This window comes from Pituophis catenifer, unplaced genomic scaffold (assembly GCF_029215685.1).
Source record: "Pituophis catenifer annectens isolate HBS135680 unplaced genomic scaffold, rPitCat1.0.hap2 SCAF_1, whole genome shotgun sequence".
NCBI lineage: Eukaryota > Metazoa > Chordata > Lepidosauria > Squamata > Colubridae > Pituophis > Pituophis catenifer.
This window is the reverse complement of record NW_027256881.1, coordinates 14,269,214-14,296,248: the sequence shown is the minus strand read 5'-3', so window position 1 is coordinate 14,296,248 and position 27,035 is coordinate 14,269,214. Positions and strand designations below refer to the sequence as shown.

The 27,035-nt window shown below is 40.2% G+C and overlaps 2 protein-coding genes across 3 annotated transcripts in view; one reads left to right on the top strand and one right to left on the bottom strand.

The window, feature by feature from the left end:
- Positions 1–11,949: 11,949 nt before the first annotated feature.
- On the bottom strand, positions 11,950–25,725 carry ALKBH4 (alkB homolog 4, lysine demethylase). The gene is made up of 3 exons (XM_070932082.1): positions 25,582–25,725; positions 20,788–20,985; positions 11,950–12,758 (listed from the first exon to the last, which is right to left on the bottom strand). The coding sequence occupies exons 1-3, from the start codon at positions 25,723–25,725 to the stop codon at positions 12,102–12,104; spliced, it is 999 nt and encodes a 332-aa protein (XP_070788183.1). The 3' UTR covers positions 11,950–12,101.
- Positions 25,725–27,035, top strand: part of LRWD1 (leucine rich repeats and WD repeat domain containing 1) — a 30,618-nt gene continuing 29,307 nt past the window's right edge. For both annotated transcript variants that reach the window (XM_070932081.1, XM_070932080.1), the window contains exon 1: positions 25,725–25,841. The gene's annotated coding sequence lies outside the window, so the exon portion shown is untranslated. The remainder of the gene's footprint in view (positions 25,842–27,035) is intronic.

The window sequence follows — 27,035 nt, the reverse complement described above, 5'->3', positions numbered from 1 at the left end:
CTCTGTGGGGGCACCTACTATCTGGAACGAGCTCCCCCCCGAGATACGGAGGATTCCGGATCTGCGCACCTTCCGTCGCACGCTTAAGACGTTTCTATTCCAGCAAGCCGGCCTGACTTAAACTTCTCCGTTTTTAAATGGGAATTTTAAATTCGGTTTTAAATTATTGGGGTTTTAAATTTGGTTCAGCCAAATTTATTTAATTTGTTTTATCTCTATTTTAAATTTTGTATTTATATGTTTTATTTTTATGGCTGTTCACCGCCCTGAGTCCTTCGGGAGTAGGGCGGTATACAAATTCAATAAATAAAATAAAAAAAATAATAAACATATTTAATATTTAATGTTTTAATTTTTAAATGTTTTTATAATGGTTTTTTTAAATGCATTTAAAAGAGATCGCCTTCTGCTACCGATAGCCTCCCACCGGCCAATACGTTCCCACAGAGAGGGACTCCTCAGAGTGCGTCGGTCAAACAATGCCGACTGGCGACCCCCAGGGGGAGAGCCTTCTCTGTGGGGGCACCTGCCCTCTGGAATGAATTGCCCCCGGAGATACGGATGATCCCTGACCTGTGCGCCTTTTGCTGTGCCCTCAAGACCTTATTGTTTCAACAAGCTGGGCTGGCCTAAACTTGAATTTTAATGGTTGTTTTAGTTTTTAATAAGACTGGGGCCAAATTATTTAATGTATTTTTAAATTGCTTTTAAATTTTTTGCATATATGTGTTTTAGTGTTGGCTGTGCACCGCCCTGAGTCCCGCGGGAGAAGGGCGGTATAAAAATTTAAATAAATAAATGAATAAATTGTAAGCCGCCCTGAGTCTTCGGAGAAAGGCGGCATATAAATTGAAATAATAATAATAATAATAATAATAATAATAATAACAACAACAACAACAACAACAACAACAACAACATATTCTTTAATTCTGTATAGCACATTTAATGAATTAATTTGACCTACTCTAAATGCCACAGGTTCGGTTCTTTTGCAGTAGAGGTCATGAACCCCCGGGCCGTGAACCAGTTCCGGTCCGTGGCTTTTTGGGAACTAGAGCCATGCAATCGGCGGGCAAGTGCACAAAGCTTTATTTGCACGTCTGCAGGATTAGGTTGCACATGCACAACTATCCCCTCTCCTCCTGCTGCTGCTGCCAGTCCATGGACCCAAAAAGGTTGGGAACCGCTATTTTACAGAGTGTATACAGTAGCTAGAAGAATATTTTTAAAAGCTTAAAGAAAGAAGCCAACTAAGATGTAGAAGTGGAATGGAATTTTTATCTTGTTCTCGGGTTTCTATATTGACCAGAGATTGTACTAGATTCTGGTTACTACTTGAAGCAAAAAAAAAACCAACCCTTTGTTTTCTCCTTTTACAGAGATGTATTTTTTGCCATTTGTTTAAGGAATTCCTGAACGTTTATGAAAAGAAAGTTTGTTTGATTATAGTTTGTTCCACTGAAGTCTTAAGCATTATTAAGACTTTTAACACAACAACACAAGACACCAAAACCTTTATTACCATCATTTTTATTTTATTTTCACAAATCCAGATCATCATCACTAAGGATTGCCAAATGTTTGAGAAGGCTTTTCAAACTGTAAAATATAAAACTGTAAAAAAGCTTTTCTATGGCTTCACTAAAAAAATGAAGCCACCAATTTTATCTTCTGTGTCCATCTCTCCTCCATTCTCCAGTCTTATTTACTACATGATCTAGAGTTGCATTCTTACAGTATAACATATTATTAGACAGATGTTCCATATTAATTTATGCAACCGTTCCAGAAACGCACAACTTAAGGCAAAGAATCTCTTGCAGAACCCTCTTATAGCATTGTATGCAAACTTGGAGCAGGATTACAAAAATGCAGGATGAAGCTAGGAGATAAACTGAACTAGAATCCCAGCAAAGTGAACTGTAGATTCAGGAAACAACATTTAGGGAAAGGATGAACACATCTTAAAATTGCTATGGTAACCATCTCCTTGTCCAAAAACAGCTGATCTTACCAGCATCCAGACTCCCAATTTTCCAGCTTCGTTGCTCCGACAATCCACACATGGGTAATCACTTCATGCTTAGCTCGAGACTGAGTGTTTAAACTTTTTCCGTTGGTCTGGCCACACCCTCTTCAGTCTTTTTTCACTCAGTCTGCTGAAGAGACTGGTGTTGGATTTCTCTGTCAATTTCAGAGAATTAATTTGAATTATTTCTGTTGGTCTGTAGTTTTGTTTTTATTTTTGGACTGTACTTAATTGAATCTTGCTGTTTGAGCTCTGTTTTAGCGAATTTCAGGTAGGCTGCGCAACGTGAAGGTGTGGGGGATTGGAGCGCTGTTCCCTCGGCTGTTGGCGGTGTGTTTAACATGTCTGGCCTCCAGCTCACTTACACTAGCCGATAATTTAAGGAAAGCAGCTTGCTGGAGGCTGCTTCTTGAGGCACCTTCGTGCGATTTACTTGCTGCTGGTGGTGTGCCGGTTTCCGGCTTGTCGGCTCAACCGCCACTATCTCACAGCCCTATCTTAACAAGCGGCGTCAGAGTCCCTGCCTGAGGAATCGGGTCACACTCCATTAACAGGAACCAGCTTCACGGCGCTGTGGAAGGCGAATTAAGCCTTTGTGCCATTTTTTACTATCATTGGCAGACCGCGGCAGCGCTGAGGAGCTGTTTTCCTGCTCGCACCCCCCATTTTGTTTCCCTGTCAAGCCACAGCAGCGAATTTGAAAGCTTCAGACTTTCCAGCCTGTTTGAACTGCCTGAGGCTCATGGACTTAATTTGAAGCTGAGCCTAGTGAAGCAGCAGGTTTTGAGGGGCTCTGCCTTTCCACCGCCTGGTTCCTGCTATTGCTTGACATTGTTGGTTCTTCGGTGACATCACTTGCAGACACCGCCATTTTGCATATCGTGAGGACAGGTTTGCCTTTGTTAAAGTTCATTTGACTGTTGACTTCCTTTGCGATTTTTCAAGCGGTTGGACCTTATTAGGTTCCCTTCAAAAAAGAAAAAAATTATTTTCTTGATCAGGACTAGTGACTTGATCTTTCTTAAAATTCTTAAAATACTTAAACTTGTACTATTGCTGGGGACCTGAGGTTATGGCAGATTCTGCACTATCATCCGATATTGAATGTGAGCCTGCACCCCCCACAATGCATAACACGAAGCACTCAGCTTCTCAAAGTGCTAAAACACCGGCCAAAAGTAAAGTGGCCAAGGATAAGGTCAAATCTTCCAGTAAGGCCACCAGGGGTGATAAAGATGCAGAAAGGCATCACAAGGCGTTGGAACGCCAATTTGATGAAGTCAGGAGACAGCCTGATGTGTTTTCTGCTCAACCTGAAGTGACCAATTTGACACCTGGACAGGTGATCTCGGATCAGCCACTGTTTGGGGGTTTACCCAATGACGCTCCCTCTACATCTTCAATGGGACAATGTACGGGTGGTCCAAGTCATTCTGGGATAGTTCACCAGTTGCCTGAAGCCACCTTCACACCTACCTCTGCAGGTCTTCGAGCAGACGATGGTCAGCAGTCTACGCCAAATTTAGATGTTCAATCTGTAATTTCAGAGGGCCAATACAGGATTATAATACTACAGCATATCCTTCTGAACATGATCCTTCTCATGCGGAGGGTTCTATTTTAAATGATGATGATTATGGCCAGCTTGAGCAGTCTGAGGATGAAGGGATGGATCCTGACGTACCAGCTTTTGTTGGTTTATTTCGTCCTTCTGTAATTAGATCGCTTCTACATAAAGCTAAGTTAGCTACTAATATGGGCGTGGAAGACAGTTCTTCTTCCCGAGATCCAAACCCTTCTAATCTCTATGGTGGTCTCTTTAGATTACCCAAAGCTGCACAAGACTTTATACCATGTCCACCTTTGTTTTCTGACGTAATTCAGAAACTGTGGACCCAACCTGGTTCTCTTGTGGGAACTAATGCCCATGATAGAAAGATGTATTGTGCCGCTCCTGATCTGGACAATCTGTTAAAATTGCTGGCAGTAGATGCTCCAGTCGTTAGTCTGACCTCTTCGGCTATCTTGTCTAATGACATCATGGAGGGCCTTAGGATGGAAGATCGGAAGTCAGAGTTGTCTCTCAGAAAGGTTCATCAAGCGGCCACTTGGGCTATCCGGGCGGCTTCTTCTGCTTTTTTCTTCAATAGAGCATCTCTCATTTGGCTCAGACAATTGCAAAGCCGCTTGCCTCCTGAGGCAGCACACTTACACCAGGATATTAATAAGGTGGTCACCGCCACTGAATATTCGGCAGATGCATCATTAAATGCGGTGAAATTTGCTTCCAGGGCTTTAGCGTCAGCTGTAACATCGCGCCGACTTTTGTGGCTTCGCCACTGGAAAGCAGATAACAAATCTAAATGGAAACTTGTGTCTGCCCCATACAAAGGGTCACAGCTCTTCAGGGAGGCTTTAGATCCAGCTTTAGTAGAAGGATGTGACAAACGGAAGGTCCTTTTTTCCTCCCAAAGGAGACCGGACCGCAGATTCGCACCTTATTCATACCGTCAGCCCTTTTGTTATGATTCCGGACCCGGAGGGTCCTATTATCAACGATCTTACCCACGGGGATTTAACCAACAATCTGACCCTGCAATGTTCCGGGACCATGGCAGATGCCAGGCCCAGTCCAAAAGATACTTCAGGGATACTGGTAACCGGTCCTTCCGCCATGGCAAGTGACTCCCAGACACAATCCCCAATTGGCGGCTGTCTTCAACAATTTTACCGCCAATGGGACTCCGGATCAGTGGATGCTTGGATTCGACGAACTGTAGAATTTGGTCTGACTTTGGAATTCCTCTCCAAACCACCAAACAGATATATTCCGTGCCCGGTTCCTCGTCTCCACGTAAAGAAACTTATGGAGGACGAGATTCGACATCTTTTACATATCAGAGCTATCGAACCGGTGCCACAGAACGAGGAAGGGATGGGGTTTTACTCCATCCTCTTTCTAGTTCAGGGGGTTGGAGAGGGATATTAAATCTCAAACAATTAAATCAATTTATATTGTACAGGCGATTCAGGATGCAATCGCTCAGATCAATTCTGGCATCAGTAAGACAGGGGGACCTGCTACAGTCAGTGGACCTGAAGGAGGCGTATTTGCATGTGCCAATTCATCCAAGACATTGGAAGTTTCTAAGATTTGTGTATGCAAATCATCATTACCAATACCGGGCCATGCCGTTCGGACTTTCATCGGCACCGAGGACGTTCACGAAATTGATTGCAGCAGTAGCAGCATCCGTCCACCTTGTACCAAGTCGATTACTTTGCTATCTGGATGACATCTTAATTCTGTTGTCCAGTCCATGGGCACTGCAGCAGGCACTGACCGACGCCGACACGGTGATTTGTACCTTTCAACACTATGGGTTCACGATCAATCTACAAAAGAGCCACCTGCATCCCACCACGCAAATTATCCACCTAGGAGTGGTGATAGATTCACTCAAGGGCCAAGTGTTTCTTTCGCCAGAGCGTCAACACAGTATACAGGAGATTGTGTCATCGATCTTATCACAAAGATTAGTTCCGCTGCTTCTCCTTTCCCAATTGTTGGGGAAGATGGTCTCCGTTCTATCGATTGTCCATGGGCTTGTTACCATTCTTGCCTATTACAGTGGTTCCTGTTACCATTCCAGAGACGGGGACGCAGCACTTCCCTGTCCAAAGTGCAGATACCATCTCAAGTCTGTCTGTCTCTCCGATGGTGGACATCATCGGCCTTACTGAAGAGGTGTTTCTTTCAGGAATCCGGCCGCATCACGCTAATGACTAATGCGAGTCTTCACAGATGGGGCACACATCTCCTATTGCAGGTGTCACAAGGTCTGTGGTCTCTGGCGGAACATCGACAAAGCATGAATTGGTTGGAACTATGGGCAGTGAGACTTGCACTTCGTCATTTCCAGGCCCAGATTTCCGGTCGCCATGTCTTGATACTAACAGACAATATAGTTACAAAGGCCCATATAAACTGACAGGGGTCACCCGGTCCAAACAACTTATGGAGGAAGCGGAATGTTTACTGAACTGGGCAGAGAGGCACACTCTTTCCGTGACAGCGCAACACATTTTGGGGTCATTGAATCTTCAAGCAGACTGGCTGAGCAGGAGCCATCTCGACTCATCCGAGTGGAGGCTTCATCCTCAGATGTTTCTAGAATTGTCTCTGATATTCGGGAACCCAATTCTCGACCTGTTCGCTCAACCAGAAAATGCGCAACTACCAAGATTCTTTTCAAGATTCCCATCTCCGGGGGCGGAAGGATGCAATGTCCTTCGTTGCACATGGCCTCGAGGCCTTCTATATGCGTATCCACCTATTCCTCTCATACCACAAGTTCTTTGGAAACTGCACCGAGAATGCAGAAATCCTTCTAGTCGCGCCTCACTGGCCGCTTCAGGCATGGTTCGCCGATCTCATAAATTTGTCAGTGTCTCGTCCCTGGAAGATTCCTCCGGAGAAGGTGTCTCTCAGCCAGCGGGGTCGTCTGTCATCCGGAGCCTGAGTGGCTCAGGTTGACTGTCTGGCATTTGAGAGGGTCCTTTTGCAGAGGGACAATCTTTCAGGGAAAGTTATAGATACCATGCAGGCTTCCAGGAGACCTTCAACAACTCGAATTTACAATGCTTCGTGGCATATTTTCTGCCAGTGGTGTTCCAGGGCTTATGTTGAGCCAACATCAGCATCCGTGTCCGACATGCTCAACTTCTTACAATCTGGACTGGACAAGAGATTAGCACCCTCAACCCTCCGTCGCCAAGTGGCAGCACTATCTACGGTACTTACCTGTGATACTTACGGGACTTTGTCACATCACCCATGGATTGGTTCCTTCCTCAGGGGTGCTAATAATCTTCTTCCGCCCATAGTTCATCGATATCCAACATGGGATCTCACGTTGGTACTACAAGCGTTAACTGATGCACCTTTCAAACCCATGGGATCCGTCAGTCTTAAATTCTTGTCGTTAAAGCTTGTATTTCTATTGGCGGTGACATCTGCACGCCGGGTTTCTGAGCTGTTAACACTCTCCATTCAAAGTGACCTTTGCATCTTTCATACCAATCATGTAGTACTTTGTTTGGATCCAGCATTTTTGCCTAAAATCAATTCCTACTTTCACCGAGCTCAAGAGCTCATCTTACCAGATTTTTGCCCTGATCCTCACAATCCAACTGAAGCAAGGTGGCACACGCTGGATGTACGCAGAGCGCTCCGGGGCTATATTGCACGGACGGCTTCCTTCCGAAGAACGGAGGCGTTGTTAGTTTCATTTAACCCATCATCTATGGGACAAAAAAGTCTCGCCCACTATAGTTGGCAGGTGGCTGAGGGCATGTATTTCTAAAGTTTATGAATTGGCAGCCAAGCCCTTGCCAGGGAAGATTTTGCCGCATTCTACTCGAAGTGCAGCCACTTTGGCCGCTTGGGCTACCCAAGCATCAGTAGAGGACATCTGCAGGGTGGCTTCCTGGTCATCTTTATCTTCTTTTGTAAGGCATTACAAATTAGATATTTATGCCTCAGCCAAGGCATCATTTGGGAGACGTGTTTTACAACGTGTAATTTCTGCCCAGGACCAGGGGAGCAGTCAGGCCCCCGCCCAGTGTGTATAAGCTTGGGTATAACCCATGTGTGGATTGTCAGAGCAGGGAAGCTGGAAAATGGACGTTGGCTTACCTGAACGTCCCTTTTCAGCTTGCTACGATGACAATCCAACCCTCCCTATGGCCTGTCTGCTCCGGGGCCGGGGTGGTTCTTTGTGCTTCTTCTACAGGTTGTGGGTGATGGTTCCTCCTTGGATTGTACGGCCGGTTGTATGTTCCTTTGGATGGTGATTCTACGCGCTCTATTGCACACGCCTTCGTGAAAAAGACTGAAGAGGGCATGGCCAGACCAACGGAAAAAGTTTAAACACTCAGTCTCGAACTAAGCATGAAGTGATTACCCATGTGTGGATTGTCGTTGCAGCGAGCTGAAAAGGGACGTTCAGGTAAGCCAACATTCATTTCACTCTTATTGATCACTCTTTTTGATCATTAATTTGCCCATTTTGGCCTTCTAGCATCTCAAATTTGTATGCCTAATGTGCAGCCTCAACTCTGGATCCATTGGAATATGTTTTGCATACTGCAGCCACATCGTGCAAATGACATCAGCAAATTAACCTCATTAACCACAGTTATATCCAGTCCTCCCAAGGAGTCCTTCATGACTGACTTCCTGCAGATCCTCCTGGCTTCCTACTTTTGTGGTTTTGCCATGTTTTATCTGCTAGTATACAGGTAGTCCTCGACTTACAACCACAATTAAGGCCAGAATTTACGTTGCTAAGTGAGAAATGTGTTAAATGAGTTTTGTCTCATTTTACCACTTGACACATTCGTTAAGTGAATCTGGCTTCCCCATTGACTTTGCTCGTCAGGTGGTCACGAAAGATGATCACATGACTCCAGGACACTGCAGCCGTCATAAATATGAACCAGTTGCCAAGCATCCAAATGTAAATGACATGACCATGGGGATGCTGCAATGGTCATAAATCACTTTTTCAGTGGTGGCATAACTTCGGTCACTAAATGAACTGTTTTAAGTCAAGGACTACCTGTGCAAGGATTAGTCATGACCTATTTAGCTTTGCAATTTTAAGGAAACATGGAAGATGGGTTTTGTTAATTTACTGCAATATGGTACTATAAGTGTGTTATGCTAATGGGATATATTCGCTGAATAATATAAAAACAGTAATAATGGAAAATAGGTCCATTCCCCAACAAGGTAAACTGGGAAAGTGAATAAGTTACATTATATTTTGTATATAATAACAGCTAAAATTAGGCTACATTTAGGAATAACCAGTCTGTATCAGAAAAACCACAACTATACTATACAATAATTTCATCATCTATCAAAGACATGCACTTATAAAAGCCTTGTTAATTATAGAAATACAGATGCTACCTTTTTCATGAAGATATTTTACTGTAGTTAAGAAATAATCAAACCATAGAGGAGGGATTTTTCAATCTTTGTAGTGCTAAATGAATTGTTGGAAAAGTTTCAACAAGATAGAATGTTTTATTATATATGGTAGTTACGCTAAAAAACTCACTGAAGTACTAAAAAGAAATACACCAAAACATTCAGAAAATTCTTAATAAAATTTGAATTAAAACAACAAATATTTTCACTTATGATTCCAGAGAACATAAGTGAAAGGTATCATAATTTATTAACATATAGCTCAACAGTCAATCAGTCAACAAATCAATCTGACACAATATTGGGGGGGGGGGAATCTGGCTGTCAGTACAAGATTGGAAATCTAAAATTGAAGAATATGCAGCCATTAAAAGTACATTTATGCATCAGAAATCTAATGAAATTCAAACAAGAATGGTTCCCTTATATACAGCAGCTCATGGAGCAATTGAAGCTAAGACGTACATACACATATACAGGTAGTCCTGGACTTAACAACCATTTGTTTAGTTACCATTCAAAGTTACAACAGCATTGAAAAAAGTGACTTATGACTGTTTTTCACATGACTGTTGGCAGCATCCCCATGGTCATGTGATCAGAATTTGGGCGCTTGGCAATTGGCTCATATTTATGACAGTTGCAGTGTTCTAGGGTCATGTGATCACCTTTTGTGATCTTCTGGCAAGCAGAATCAATGGGGAAGCCAGATTCCTATAACAATTATGGTGCTAACCCAAAACTGCAATGATTTACTGAACAACTGTAGCAAGTAAGTCGTTAAATGGGGCAAATTCACCTAACAATTGTCTCATTTAGCAACATAAATTTTGGGCTGAATTGTGGTTGTAAGTTGAGGATTACCTGTATATATAACTACACATTCAAAATACCTTAAGTATGCACACAGGTAGTTCTCAATTTACAACCCTTTCTTTAGTGACCATTCAAAGTTACAAAGTTACACTGAAAAAAGTTGAGTTATGACCATTTTTCACACCTGTGACTGTTGCAGAATCCTCACACGATCAAAATTCGGACACTTGGCACCCAGCATATTGCAATGTCTCAGGATCATGCAATCATTTTTTGAAACCTTCTGACATGTAAGGTCAATGGAGAAGCCAGTGTCCATTTAATAACCATGTTACTAACTCATCAATGTAGTGATTCCCTTAACAAATGTGGCAAGGAAGGTCACAGAATGAGGCAAAATTCACTTAACCATTGCCTTGCTTATCAACAGAAATTTTGGGTTCAATTGTGGTCATACGATATATGCATGTATGTATCTTTGTTTTGCCTGCATGTTTAACTAATTAAAACAAGGATTTAAAAAAACTTCATCAGATTTTTAGATTACAACCTTTTCCACAAAAAACAATATTTTCATTGCATTTATATTGTTGGGAATAGCAGTAGCAACCGCACGTATTTATATACCAGCACTTCAGTGCTTTACAGCACTCTCTAAGCAATTTACAATTTCCAATCTGAGTCCTTGGAAGAATGGAAGGCTGAGTCAACCTTGAGTCGGTAAGGATTGAACTCCTCACAGTCAGCAGAATTAGCCTGCAATACTGCATTCTAACCACTGTGCCACCATGGAAATGAAATTGCTTCATTTTTTATTTTTGGACAAAGAAAATGGATTTACAATTAAGATCAGCTACGGAAGACATTAATGAATTGTGACATCAATTTATTCATATTTATAAAACTAGTTAGAAAAGGATGAGGATTGTTGGGAGCCAGTTTACTGTATGCAGCGGATCCCAACCTTTCCAGCTTGGCGGCCTGGTGGGCGGAGCAAAGGGGATGGTTCTGTGTGAGTAGCAGGCATGCACATGAATGTGCGCAGTTCCATCTGTGCAAACGATAGGCACCATGCCTACCATTCACACAAATGAAGCTTAGTACATGAATGCAAGTGCCCACCCACTCGTGCAGCCCAATTCTGAACGGGCCGAGGCGCGATAATGGGCTACGGCTCGGGGGTTGGGAACTCTGCTATAGTGGTTAAGGCAGCAAATTAGAAACTAGGAAACAGTTCTTTTCCTGCTGGTACAAAGCCAGCTGGATAACCTGAGCCAATCACTCATTTTCAGCCCTAAGAAGAAGGCAATGGGAAACTCTTTCAAAAATCTTGCCAAGAAAACTGCAGCGACTAGTCCAGGCAGTCAGTAGAAGTCAGTAGAAGAACACAAAAAAATATATTTGTGGTTTTATTTCTTTGTTCAGCTTTTTTCCCCTCCATTTTCTAATCATGATTTTTAAATTTCTTTTTAAATAAATCTATACAAGGATATCTGTGATATAGAGATTGGAAGGTAAAGATAAAAAATGAATGCTCTGGTATTTATGCATATGTGAATTCACCAGTCTTTAAAAATCAGTTTAGATACTGATCATCATCTTGATGATAAATAATGATTAATAGATATTTTATTGGACTATATCAAGGATGACATCTTTGGACAAATGCCATAATTGCGAGGAGGATTAAAAACTCTGTTTTTAATTTATTTCTCTTATATTAAAGTTTGAGTTTGAGTTTGAGTTAAATAAAGAGAGAAATGAATGTATACCCACCCTTAAAACTAATAATTTTAACAGGGTTAGGGATAAGAAATTTAACACTTTTAATTAATACATCTGACCATATAAGCTATGGCCCTCCAGATGATGAATTACAACTCTCAACAGCCCCAGTTAGTCAGCTAAGGATGAGGATTGTGGGTCCTGTACCACAACTTTGACACACAAGCCACAGACTATGCGCTGCAAGCAGACTTTCAAAGGAAATCTTCTGATTCCAAAGAAGAGGCATGTATTCTCTTCACTGTTAACATAAATTAATTAAATTAAGTAACATCTGGAGAGCCACGGTGTAGATTAAAAAATTTAGTAAGATTTCTAGAACATAACTCTGAGAAGCACCCTTGTAAGATTAATGAATGATGTATACCTTCACTCTGGGGAGGAAAAAAAGGCAGCAGGTTTATGAAAGCCCTGAACGTTAATATCCAGCAGCCAAAGAAAAGCCTCAATGCTTTCCCCTCGGGGGGTTTATACAGGTGAACCCTTGAATGTTAGAGCAATGTCCAAGAGATTGTTACCCAGCTCTTCCTGTTCTCCTCCGAGACCAAACTCGGCAGTCAATTCTCTGAAGGTGACACATACGCGACGGCTTTTAATATGGTTGCGATAAATGGCATGCTTCCACTGGTAGCGAGCAGGTCCGCTGAGAACGACGAGTGATCTCTGAGGTAGGTAAATCGCAACCAGGATTTCTCTGAGTGGGACTAATTTTGTGGGTGAACAATCAGTGCTTTCTAGTCTTTCTAGAAGACGGCAATCATTAATCTGATACTCTTGAGAAACATCAGGAGATTTAGACCTGTGCCTCTGCTTGTTTTCGTGAAGAACTAGAGGAAATAACTGGAGATTGTCCTCTGAGTCGCAGGACATGGAAAGTACGGTATCTGAGAGCAAGTTTAAACTCACCAGCCTTTCTCCCCATAGCCACCAGTCATCCCAATGTGGGTCAATAGCAGATCCCCTCTCAGGAGCATAATCTAAATTGCACTGCTCAACAGGAGAAAAACTTTCAAGAACTGGATATTTTCTCATTCGTGCCACGATCTCCTTGCTGAAGCTGGGCAATCCAGAAAAATTGCCAGCTTTCAGTTTCTGCTTCTTGAAGTTCACTTTGGGGCCGTAGTCCTATTAAAAAAGAACAAAGAATATTTGAGGAGGGTTAACTTAAAAGATGAAGACAGAGAGCAATGAAATCCCCAATTCAGACTGCATCTCTAAAAAAAATGCAGGTTTAGACTGCTGATTTTAGTCCACCACCTGCAATAACAGGGTAAGAATATTAATTTATAGATTCTAGTTGAGATTGACAAACAGTCAAACAGTGCTGCTTCCTGAACAACAAACTCTTGGCTATTATTTTAATTAAAATTATATACTGTTTAGCTAAGACAAATTTTGAAAACAAATCTGTTTAAAATATTTGGTTTCTGCATACACTGCATACACATATTATCTTAAAAGAGGTATCTCCTCCTATAAGTGATCTTCAAAACAAAATCTACCATAAATATGCAGGAAAACTCAATTTCAATATAAGAATTTATATTGTTTTGCATCTGACATAAAAAGCGTTGAGCAGTCTAAAATGTCAGAACGTCACACTATAAATGACTTTTGGCCAATATGGCAGTGTCAAACATCAACATATTCCAGAAGGGTTTTTATCCTGGTGATTAATTGTGCTTTAATTGCTACTGAAATTGATACCTGAGACATATTTCCTGTTTAACAACTGAAGAATATTTATTGATTGCTTAGCTGGTTGGTACCCAAGAAATTCTTGCCCTCAATTTGCTTTCTTAAGCAAACAACCATCAACAACCAGGAAAACAACAAATGCATCTTGAAACAAAACGAACTAGGATTTGTTTCTCATTCAAGGCACAAATAACCAAACTCCAATTATCATACTTTGGACACATTATGTGAAGATTTAATTCTCTAGAGAACTCTATATTTGGGGGGAAAGCTGGAAGTAGAGAGTGACCAGGAGCAAGTTCGATGGACTGAGTTACAATGGTGATAAGTGATAGGTAAAAGAATCACATTCAGGAGATATTGTCACGGAGAAAATCTATATGGTTGTGATGAGTTAACACTGACTTGGTTGCACATAATCAAATTGTAACTCTAGTTCTATTTCCTATTTAAATATTTGCTTTTTTTGAGTAGCTTTGGAACTACAAGGAAACATTATTCATTGCTTTTTTGTAGTGGTTGGGGTTTTCTTTCCAACCCCTTTGCTCTTTCTTTTCTCAATTAACTTTAATATAGCTAATTTTAATAGGTCAAATAGCAATAAAAAAAGACTTGCTTAAGCATGTCTAGAGATTTTCTGACAATGAGATTTGAATTATTAACTTTTAGCTCAGTTTTGTTTCCCTTTTTTTTCTCCTCAGTGCAACTACTCCTTCACCTAAAAAATTATCATTCTAGCTTTTCTCCCTTTCACTGCTGTTTCTGTTGAAAGATGGCCAAGTATATATATACTTATGTTCTTCTGTATGAGGTGATTTGCATAACACATTGCATCACAAACTGACATGATAGCAGTGTTCCAATATCTAAGGGGCTGCCTGAAAGAAGAAGGGGGTCAACTTATTCTCCAAAGCATCAGAAGGCAAGACAAGTAACAATGGATGAAAACTAATCAAGAAACAACCTAGAACTAAGGAGAAATTTCCTGACAGTTAAAACAATCTGTGGAACTTCTCTCCTCTCCTCTCTTTTTCCCTTCCTCTCTCTCTACTCCTTCCCCTCTCCTGTTGTTTTCAGTTCAATCTAAAGTGGTATTCGAGCAGCTCCAATTTCCTAATTATCTTTATTCTCGTTTCAATTTCTTATTCAATTATTATTTATTTTTATTTCATCATTTGCATACATTTTTATAATATCTCACTTTTTTCCCTTTTACTTCCCCCTCCCCTTTCTCCTTTTACTTGACATCATCTGGGTATCTATTTTTCTAATTGTTTTCTCCCATCTATTCTCTATTTTATCTCTATGTCCTTATTCATGTTTCTTTTCTAACCAATCATAAAATTTATCCCATGTCTTGAAATATATCGACTCCTCTTTATCTTTTATTCTCAATGTTAATCTATTCATTTCTGCACATTCTAAAATTTTCTTTATAATTTCTCTTCCAACGGAATTTTATCTGCTTTCCAGTTTTGTGGAAATACAATTCTAGCCGGTTATTATATGAATAATCAAATATGTATCTTCTTTGCTATAATCCTCTGGTAAAATTCCCAATAAGAATATCTCTGGTTTTAACTCTATATGTTGCTGCATCATTCCCTCTAACCACGTTTGTATTTTCACCCAATATTGTTTTGTTTCTTTACACAACCACCACATATGACAGTATGATCCCGGCAATTGATGACATTTCCAACACTTAGCTGTTTTATCTTTAAACATCTTAGCTAATCTTTCTGATGGCATATGCCATCTATAAAACATCTTATACAGGTTTTCTTTATAAGCTGTTGCCATTGTTAATTTATAATTTCTTTCCCAAAGTTCTTGCCATTTGTCCAATTCTATGGTGTATCCAAAATTCTTTGCCCATGCTATCGTTTCTTTTACTTCTTCATCTTCTAGTCTAATACGCAATAAATAATTATAATTTCTTAATCATTTTCTCACCTGTTCCTGTCAATATTTCATCCAGTTCTGATTTCCCCAAGTTAAAGCCATATTGTCTAAGATCTGCTTCATATCTTGATTGTATTTGCAGTCTTGTATACCAATCTATCTCAATCCCTGTTCTCCCCGATTTGTTAAAATGTCTTTATATCTAACAATATTCCCCATGTTCAAAATATTTGGGTATGTCACCGCTTCTATTGTAGAAAGCCACATTGGAATATTCAAATAATGTTTTTCTTTCACTCTCTCCCACACTGATAGCAAACCATTTCTTACATAATGTCTTTGGAAATATCCATGTATCCTTTGTTTCCTGTACCATAAAAAGGCATGCCAACCCAGTTGTAAATCATGACCCTCCAATGTCAATAGTCTTGTATTCCTTAATAAAATCCATTCTTTAATCCATGTTAACGCTGTTGCTTGATAATACAATTCCCAATTCAGAACGCCAAACCCACCTCTAATTCTTGCATCTTGTAGCATTTTTATGTTAATCCTTGCTCTCTTTCCTTGCCACACATATTTCCATGTTATTTTCTTCAACTCTTCAAAATATTTTTTCTCCAGTTTTATTGGTATAGTTTGAAATAAAAATAATATTTTTGGTAATACATTCATTTTTATTAATTCCCATGCTATTCTTCCCATTAGTGATAATTGCAAGTTTCTCCATTTCTCCAGGTCTATTTCAATTTGTTTTTTCAGTTTGTGATAATTGTCTTCCTTGAGTGTTGCACATCTTGATGTCAGATAGATGCCCAAATATTTCACTTTCTTCACAATTTGAATGTCCAGTTTCTCCATCTCCTTTTGCTTTTCTCTCATATTTTTGACTAATATTTTTGTCATAAGACAAAAATTGATTTATTGATTTATTGATTTAATTTATTGATTTTCAGACCTGCTACTTTCCCATATTCTTCTATTTGTTCTAATAGTTTTGCCGCTGTCTCTATTGGGTCTTCCATGATAAACACCAAATCATCCGCAAATGCTTGTAGTTTGTATTATTCTTTTTTAATTCTCATTCCTTTTATTTCCTTTTCCTGCCTCACTTTTCTACTTAAAATCTCTAACATTAATATAAATAATAATGGAGATAAAGGGCATCCTTGTCTTGTTCCTTTTCTAATATGTATTTTCTCTGTCATTTCACCATTTACCATCACCTTTGGTGCTTGGTCTCTATATATAGTTTGGATCATATTTATAAATCTGTCTCCAAAATCCATCATTTTCAACTGTTTTATCATAAATTGCCAATTCACGTTGTCAAACGCCTTTTGTGCATCTAAAAATAACAACACTGTTTCTCTGAGTGTAGTTCATAATATTCTAATGCGTTTAATATAGTTTGAATATTGTCTCTAATTTGTCTTTTTGGTAAGAAGCCATTTTGATCCAAATGTATAAACTCATTTAGTAATTTTTTTAATCTTTCAGCCATGATCGATGCAAAAATCTTATAATCCGCATTTAATAAAGATACCAATCTATAATTCTTTATCTGTTGCAGATCTGCCTCTTCTTTTGGTATTAAAGTTATATATGCCTCCATCCATGAATTTTAGCTTTAAGTAATAGTTCATTGAATACTTGCAGCATCACATTGCTTAGTACATCTTGTAGGGTTTTATATACCTCTGCTGGTAATCCATCTGGGCCTGGTGTCTTCCCATTTTTCTGTCTTTTAATTCCCTCCATTAATTCCATCATAGATATTCTTTCTTCTAATAATTTTTTGAACTTTTCTGGAATTCTAGGCAGTTCCGTTTTCTTCAAATATTGTTCTATCGTATCTTCTACTGTTTCTTGTTGATACAGTCCACTGTAGTATTTCTCAATTATCTTCTTTTCCTCACTTCTATAACATATCTTTCCATCTTGATCTATTAATTGACTTATTAATTTCTTTCTCTTTTTTCATTTTATATGCTAACGATCGTCCTGGTTTATTTGCATTTTCAAAAAAAAATTGCTTTGTAGCTTTTATTCTATTCGCCAATTCTTCATTTTCCATTAAATTCATCTTATGTTTTTTTTCAAATCCAACAGATTTTTAATCTTTTAATCTTTTATTTTTTTGTAGTTCCATCTCTAATCTCTTATATTCTTCCTCTAAATTTTTGTGCATTTGTCTATTTTATTTCGTTTTCCTAAATATGTTATTGCCAATCCTCTAATATATGCTTTACTGGTATCCCACACGTTTTGTAAGGATATATCTTCTTTCTTATTCTCTTAAAAAAAAAAAGTCAATTCTTTTTCCATATATTGTTGGAAATTTTTTTCATTTAGTAATTTTTTATTTAATATCCATCTCATTTTTCTTTTTTTCCCTTTCCATGTCATTATTATTGGATTGGGTCTGCCCATACATTTATTCCAATATCAATTTCTTGTATTTTAGCTATTAATTCTGTTGACATCCACATCATGTCTATTCTTGACCACGATAGATGTCTATTTGAGTAGAATGTGTACTGCTTTTCTTTTGGATGACTTCGCCTCCAAGCATCTTGTAGACTTAATTCATCTATCATTATGGAAAAAGTTTTTGGCAACGTTTTTATCATCTTATTTAATTTTGTAGGTTTATAATCCAACTCGTCTATTATTGCATTGAAATCCCCTATTATACATCTCTTCATATTCATATTCTATTTTTTAATGTAATTTCCCATAATATTCTTCTTGATTATCATTTGGAGCATATATTGCCACTAACATTTTTTTTTTATTCAAAGTTATTTCAGCCATTAATATCCTTCCTTCCTCATCTTCAAAAATCTGTTTGGATTGAATTGTTTTTTTAATATATAATGCTACCCCTCTTTTACTTTGACTGGCAAGTGTTGTATATAGTATTCCTAATTTCTTTTGCTCCAATAGATACTTATGCTGTTTCTTAATATGAACTTCTTGTAGACATATAATCTCTAATTTTAATTTTTCTAATTTGTTAAATATCCTTCTTCTTTTAATTACTGAATTTAGTCCATTGTATTCACTGATATTACTTTTACTTCTTCTTCCATTTTTACTTGTTTATTTAGTAGATCTAGTCACTCTTGTTTCACTTTGTTCTTTTATCTCTTTTGCTTTTGCCCCTCTCAATGCTCTTTCCTCTTGTTCCTTGGTTATCTCCTTTAGTTGTTCTCTTTTCTCTTCCTGATAGCTTGCCCCTTCTTCTTCTCTCTCTTTCACTTCTTCTTGTTGTTCTAACCCCAACGATGCCCTTGAAGTGATCCTTTACCTGGAGGCTGTGCGGGCCTGGATGGGGAGAAACAGGCTCCGACTCAACCCTTCCAAGACTGAGTGGCTGTGGCTTTCGGCGTCCCGATATAGCCAGCTGGTGCCATCGCTGGTTATTGGGGGCAAATCACTGGCCCACACGGAGAGGGCTCGCAATTTGGGCGTCCTCCTGGATGCACCGCTGTCTTTAGAAGAGCATATGACGGCCATGGCCAGGGGGGCTTTTTATCAGGTCCGCCTGATACGCCAGTTGCGTCCCTTTCTGGATCGGGACTCCCTATGCACGGTCACTCAGGCACTCGTCACTTCCCGCCTGGACTACTGCAATGCTCTCTACATGGGGCTCCCCTTGGGGTGCACCCGGAGGCTCCAGTTGGTCCAGAATGTGGCCACACGGGATTATGGGAGCGACAGGGCGCTCCCATGTGACATCCCTCCTGCGCGAGCTGCACTGGCTTCCGGTGGTCTTCCGGGTGCACTTCAAGGTGTTGGTGATCACCTTTAAAGCGCTCCATGGCTTAGGGCCGGGGTATCTATGAGACCGCCTTCTGCCGCCAATAGCCTCCCACCGGCCAGTTCACTCACACAGAGAGGGCCTCCTCAGGGTGCCGTCGGCCAGACAATGTCAGCTGGCGACCCCCAGGGGGAGAGCCTTCTCTGTGACGGTACCTGCCCTCTGGAATGACCTTCCCCCAGAGATACGCACGATACCAGACCTCTGGACTTTTCGTCGGGCCCTGAAAACACATCTATTTCATCTAGCTGGGCTGGCTTGATCCCATCCTTTTGGTTTTAATTTGAAATTGGTTTTAACTGGGTTGTTTTAAATTGAGGGCCGAAATTATTTAATTTCTTTTAAACTGCTTTTAAATTTTATATGTTATGTTTTATCTTCACCACCTGAGTCCTGTTGGAGACGGGCGGTATAAAAAATAAAATAAAATAAAATAATAAATAAATATTGCCGATAAAATACTCGGCCTTTTCTATTGTATCCAATCTGTGCCTTTGTTCTTGTAAATTCACCAAGATTCCTTCTGGTATCAACCATCTAAAACTCACTCCTTTTTTAATCAAATGTTTTGTCAAAAATTGGTATTCTTTTCTTAGATCTCTCACTCTTCTTGGAGCTTGTTTCAATGCCACTATATCTCTACCTTTATATTGTATCGTTGTGTTCCTCATGAGTTGCAAGATCTCTGTTCTCAGCGTTTTTTTGGTAAATCTAACATGTATTTCTCTAGGTAGATTATTCCTCACCGCATATCTTGTATATACTCTGTAAATTTCGTCTAGCTCATTAATTATCTTTTCTGGACTTTCTTTCATGGCTTCCACTAATATTTCAGCATTTTTTTTCTGGTAGATTCTCTCCTTTTTCTTCCTCTATATTTTAGAATCTTAAGTAAAAATCTGCCTTGTTGAAAGAAGAAAGGGAAAAGGAGAGGAAGAAGAGGGAGGGGAAAGAGGAGTAGAGGAGAAGGTTAGAAGGGGGGAAGAAGAGAGGAGTGGGGGAAGAGAAGGGGAAGTAGGAAAGAGAAGGAGAGGAAGAACGAAGGAAGTAGGAGGAGAAACAAGGAAGAGAAGGGGAGGAGGAGAAGAAAGGTTGGAGTAAAGGTAAAGGGTAAAAGAGCAGCCCCGAAAAAGTAAAAATGAAAAATGAAAGTTAAAAGATGAATGAAAAATGATGGAAATGACTGTACATGTAAATGTGTTTATAAAAAATAAAAATAAAAACTTTATAAAAAATACAATCTGTGGAACGACTTGCCTCCAGAAGTTGTAGATTCTCCAACACTGGAAGCTTTCAAGAAGAGACTGGGCTGCCATTTGTCAGAAATGGTGTAGGGTCTCCTGCTTGGGTGGGGGGTTGGACTAGAAGACCTACAAGGTCCCTTCCAACTCTGTTAATCTGTTCAACCATCTATTACGCAAATACAGCCTATGGTGTGTTCATAACTCATTTTCTCATGTAAACCAAGAAAACTGGATTGAGTAAACCTGATAAAATAAACCAAGTACTTATCATGACCAAAATAGAATGAAAGTGGTTGCACCAGAGGTGCTACTAACATTTCTCTGTTGCTTTAACTTTTTATTTTGGAAAAAAAAAATCACAGGGAAAGAGAATGAAAGGAAGAACTCACATACTAAATAAATATATCCAAAGATAAACACTGAAAGATGACCCCGTCCCTACCTCCCAAACTAAGGAGGAATTCAAACTTTGAGACAAGACCTGTTTTCTTCGGCCAGATTGTGATGGCTTCCATGTGCTCCGATCCATTAGCTCCACCATTTGATATTCCTCATTTGTGTTTATAAAGTCTTCCAGCAAAAAAACTCCTGGAAACTGGAAAGCCCAGCCTTCAAATTCTGATTGTTTCTCTCCCACAGCGAAGCCGGTCAGTGGGCAGTAAACAAAGTTTGCAGTTTTCTGAGGAGAAAATGAAAATGTGAGAGGGGAAACTAGTAGCTGAATCTGATCGCCACGTTTGCTATTTGTCAAATGTTCTAGTTTGCAGAAATGCAGCCTTCTAATCACTTGCTTAAATATGCTTTTAGGCAGAATTCCTGCATGTTGTATTAAAGCTAGTTCTTTACTTACAACAGGTCTCTTAGCGACCATTCAAAGTTATAACACAGCACAGCCCCAAAAGCTACTTATGACCCAATTTCAAAGTTACATCAGCTGCAGCACCACCACAATCCTTTGCCCTTATGGCCAACCCAGGGATGCTGTAGCGCTCACCCCGTATCCCACTCCACTGGGTTCCTGCAGTCACTTATCTACCCAAACCTCCAGCTTCCTTCCCACCCAGCAACCAAGGGGAAATCAGGCCTCTGGAAGGGAGATTAGGCTGTCTGGAGCTTGCAAGCCTCCAGTTTCTTTCCCGCTCAGAGACTTTCAGGAGTCAGCCTGCTCCAGAGCCCAATAACACCCAATTTACCTTTCTGTTTTTTGAAGCTTCAGAGAGAGGCCCTCAGACTCAGCCCTGATTACAGGATCTTATACCTAGCCTTCTGACAACACAGGTGTTAATTATCCTTCCCCTGGAGTGGGGTGGAATGGAGATGATGTTGTATCCTTCCCTTGCCATGCCTACCAAGCCATACCCACTAAGACACACCACGCCCACCAAGCCACACCCACAGAACCGGTAGTAAAAAAAAAATTGGAATTCACCACTGCTGCAGAGACACTGGGTGGGAAGAGGCTGCAGAGACCCTGAGGGGCAGGAAGTGGAGTATGGGTGCATCAAGGGATGGGGTTAGCCTTGGGAGGTCCAGGGCAGGCAATCCCTACCCTGAAGCAACCTGCACAGGTAGTCTTCAACTTACAACAGTTCTTTTAGTGACCGTTCAAACTGAAAAAAGTGACTGATGACTGTTTTTCACATTTACGACTGCTGCAGCATTCCCATGGTCACATGATCAAAATTCAGACGCTTGGCAACTGCCTCATATTTATCATGGTTGCAGTGTCCCGGGATCATCTAATCCCCTTTTGTGACCTTCTGACAAGCAAAGTCAATGGGGAAGCCAGATTCACTTAACAACCGTGCTACTAATTTAACAATGGCAGTGATTCACTTAACAATGGTGGCAAGAAAGGTTGTAAAATGGGGCAAATTCACTTAACAAATGTATCACTTAGCAATTGGGCTCAATTGTGGTCGTAAGTCAAGAACTACCTGTACTCTACTTAACATTATTAAGTGCACTAATTTAAGAGTTGCATCAGGGAGAGTAGGGGTCGTTAAGTGAGGCAATGTTTAATGGCTAAGGCAATATGTGACAAATAGGCAGGCTCCATCATGGTCATATCTTGAGGACTACCTATAGTTGGTATTAGATTTTGAAGATGGGGCTTTGGTCATTTGGCTTTATGCCATTGTTTTGTTGAATATATTCTAAATGCTTTAAGATAACCAGTTTCCTATTCTTTTAAAATGCACATAAATGTACTGTATAATTAATCTCTTATTTTCACAATGTTTCTTTTAGCAGAATTCAAGAGACGATGTTATAATGGTGTAATTTATACCCCATGAGTAAAGATGTAATTTTGAGAAAATCAAGAATTATGTTCCATTGAATCAGACTATAGGGACAAATGAACAAATTAAGAATAATAATAAACAGCATATTTAAAATTAACAGGTATTTAAACTATTGGTTCAGTATTTTAAACTATTGGTTCAGTATTTTAAACAGTGGAATCACAGCTTACAAATATTTTCCGGGGCAGGACAAAAATAAAGTTATTATCATTAAATATAACAGAACTCCTTGTTCTGTCCTTTACCTTCTGACAAACAATGTACTTGGCAAAAGAGGAGAAGATTTTGTTAGACCTCTCACCTTTGGCAGAATAAGATTTCCAGTAAATGTAAGGGTATTTAAGATATCCCATTGTCACGATCATGTGCCTCATTAAAAGTTTGTCATTTGTCACAGAAAAGCCTCATTCATATCCTCTGCCAGTTCAAGCAGTCTACACTAAGCTCCCACAATAATATATATTCAAATGCCATTATATTTTTTTTGCGAGGTTCTTTGCTAGCTTGCAAATCCTTGGATTTAGATGCCACTTGGATAGAGAGTCTGGTGAGATGACTTGGGTAACATCCTGCAAGATTAAATGTGATTACAAGTAGCCCTCAACTTACAATTATAATTAGGACCCAGAACTCCTTAATGCGGTCATTAAGTGAGTCATCACATGATCACATCCAATTTTATGGCTTTTTTCATTAAGCAAACCACACAGTCATTAAGTGAATCTAGTTTCCCCATTGCTTGTCAGAAACTGGCTGGGAAGGACACAATGGCAATCCTGTGAACCTGGGATGCTGCAGCCATAAACACAAACTGGTTGCCAAGTACGTAAATCAGGATTATGTGACCGTGTGGATGCTGACAGTCATAAGTGTAAGGATTGATCATAAGTCACTTTTTTCATCACTTCAAACAGTTGCTAAATAAATGGTTGTAAGTTGAGGGCTACCTGTATTCTGAATGTGGAAAAGACATTAGATTTCTAGCCACAGAATCCTAGAGAAAAAGGATTGTGTTGTTTCCTTTTAACTGAGATTCAGGACTAGGCATGGCACAAAAACAGTATCAGTTGCCTTAAAATCTGGATGGAGTGTTATCTATTCTCATTTTACGGGCCTGGCCTTTGGTTCTTCCCATTATGTGTTATTCAAGTTTTCTCTCTCTTTCTGCTCTTTAACATCTGCCTGAAGCTTCTAAAAAGCTAAAATTTTTCAGTTTGGGATTGGGTATAACCATTATGCTAATAAAACTAACCATACCCAGACCTGACTCAGCTCTTAACAGCACTGTAAAGAGTTGGGCTGATCACAACAAACGAAATTAAAGCCCATGGGGCAGAATAGATCATCATAAGTGAGTATCTGGCTCACTCCCATATCCTAAATTTGCTCTGGATGGGGTTGTAACTCCCCTTGAAAAAGCAGTTTTGTGATGTGGAGGTCCTGTCTGCTCTCAATAAATCAAATCTTTATTACAGAGACCAGTATAATACCTTGGTCTTTTATTCTTTGAATAGTGGGATGATGATACTGCGGCCAAGTATCGGACTCTTTAACAGCAATCAGAACTTGAAATGATAAATCCAAAGAACCAGCCTCTCTCAGTTCAAATTAGCAACCTTTATTAAGTGAAAGTGACAACACAAGGATTCCAATCAATACTATTATCTTCAATTGAGATGTCTATATAGAAGCAATCCTAAGCAGCTAGAATCAGCTTTTCTTTCTCATTTTTTTAATGTAAAGGAAATGACACTTCTCTCTTTTGCAAAAGAGGGACAGCTTATACCAGTAAATGGTGGTAGAAATAGCTACCAGCTTCCTTATTATTGTGTGAACAAGTTGAGTATTTATGAGATTCTCAATCATTCAGATCATGGTTATTCAAAGGTGCATTTTCCAAAAGGCAACTGGATTTTTTTTCTTCTTTGAAAACATTTTGCTTCTCGCCCAAAAACCTTATTTAGTTCTAATAGAAGGATTTAAATTCTTTGCAGTCATCTGGTTAGCTCTCTGAAAGCTTTTTGCCCTAGCAAAAGGAACAGGAGAAAATAGACTATCTGTATCAGAATCCTGCTAAATTCATCATATTGATCCTGACACTATGTCATGTGAATATACACATACACACAGGGTTTGTTTTGGTGGTGGTGGTGGTGGTTGTTTTTGTAGGATGAAACAAATTCATGTCAACCTTTCTTGAAGTTTATTAATAAAAATATTCTTTTCCATGAATTGTCCAAAATGCTTAACTATTTCAATACTATTTTAGTTATGTTCCCAATTATTGCAGATGATCCACAACTGAAATAACTTGATCATATTTTAAAGTTTTCTGGATTTGAATACATATAATTATAGTCTAGATAAACTCATCGAAAGAAATAACTTTTTATGTTCCCTCACCTTATGTTGTAAATGTCTTTTTGTTATAAAAAACAAATGCCTAAGAAGTTTGAGCTTCTGGACTGAGTTCACACAATTTGCCAAAGCATAAATAAAAAACTAGGCTAGGATCATAGGTAACATTTGGGGGGAACGGAAGGGAGAAAAAGAATGGGTAAGGCAATATTGGAAAGTAGATTCATCTATATTGGACAGACTTTTCTGGATGTTAATTGGAGTCTGGGAAAGTTTCTTTGGAAGATTTCCATCTCTCCTCCATTGCTCAAAATTTGCCTGCCTGAAATGGCCACATATCCTTTTGAGCTTTCCTGATATAACAGTAAAAATGGATTTGTAAAAGATACAATGTTTAAAAATACAACGGCAACCTGAAGAGGGAACTTCTCCCCGCTGTAGCAAACGCGGCTTAGGATTCTTCCTCCCTTTCCTTGAGAGACGAGCACTCTGCACATCCTCAGAGGCGCTCTCACGCCGAAGCTTGGGCGACGACCACCACCTCCTTCCCCCCTCCCACCCTCCAATTCCCACCCCCTTCTCCACCCCTTCTCTGAGGCCGCGTGGGTTACCTGCGGGGGCGGGGCGGCCTCGCAGAGCAGGCAAGAGCGGATCCCCTTGCACCCGCAACCCCCGGCCTCTCCGAAGCCGCCTCCATCTCCTGCTGCTGCTGCTGCTGCTCCTCCTCCTCCTCCTCGCCTTTTAGCAGCCTCCATCCTACCCGACCCCGGTAGCTTTTGCCGCCGTCGGGCCCCCCCTCCGCGCTTCCGGTTCGCCGAGCCCCGGCGGTGGCAGCAGAAGCAGCACCAGAAGGTTCTGGCGCCCGCCTGAGGTAAGGCTCAGGCCGAGCACGGCGAGAGATGGGCTGGCGCGGAGCCCGGGGGCGTGGGGACAAGGGCCGCCAGCCGATGGGGGCGTTAAGCGAGCGCGCGCCCGGCGGGAAATATTGAGGCGAGCCGCCTCCCTCTCCAGACTTTTCTCCTCAAGGCCCTACCGGCCGCCTTGACTCTGGAGGAGCGATGTTGTGGCGGGAAACTCGTCTTCCCAGCAGCGCTTTGCGCGGCTTATCTGTAAGAAAGGCATCCTCGCCTCCTGCCGGGGCGTGATGGGAATTGTGGTCTCGAGGCCGGTCGAGCATTTAAAGATGCCGCTGCTCCTGCCTTTACCCTCCCCTTCTCCAGTTTTCCTCATTGCCGCCACACGGCGCCTCTTTCTCTCCGGCCTCGGATTTTTTTTATATATATATATATATAAAATCTGTCCCTCCGTAGTGATGTGATGTGTAATTTTGTTTACGTGTTGGTAGATATCGGTCTATCTGAGGAGAGAGGGGTTGTTGTTTTTTATTGTTCAGTAGGGGGTTTAGGAAGCCGAGGCGGCAACCAGACCCTCAAAGCCTGCTCGTCTTCCTTTTGAAACAATAACCCCCTTTTTGAAAAAGACACATGCAGTTTTTCCCTCTTCCATCTCACTTCAGACTGAGGTTTTTTGCCTCAGAGATAAGACTCCGGCTCGATATTTTTTTTTCCTTTTCAGCATCTCCCTGCTGTTCCCCACCTCAGGCATATCATTGTGGTTGAAAACTGCTCTTAAAAAATAAGCTTACTTCTCCAAGATTCTTAGGCATGTTCTATTTTTTCCCATACCTTTGAAACTGCCTATGCTCTGATTTGGTTCGTTTCAATAATAATACACACAAAGAAAGCACTGTTTATTGGGAACAGGATGAGTCAAAGGTGCTCATCATTTGACACAAATCATCTACTATAAATGACTTGGAAATCAAAATAACCAATTATGATGATAATGCTTCCCAAAGCTGGAAAAGCTCCCCCATTTTAACCCAAATTCTATTCATTCCCTGCCTTTTGATGCTTTTCTGGTATGTCCAGAAGGGCTATCCAGATTTGTAAGAATGTTAGAGCTGAGATTAATTTTTTTTAAAGGTCCATAATACAGGGATAGTGCTATATAATATATGCATGTATAAATTATGTGTTTCAGCCATGAATTTCTGAAAAACTAT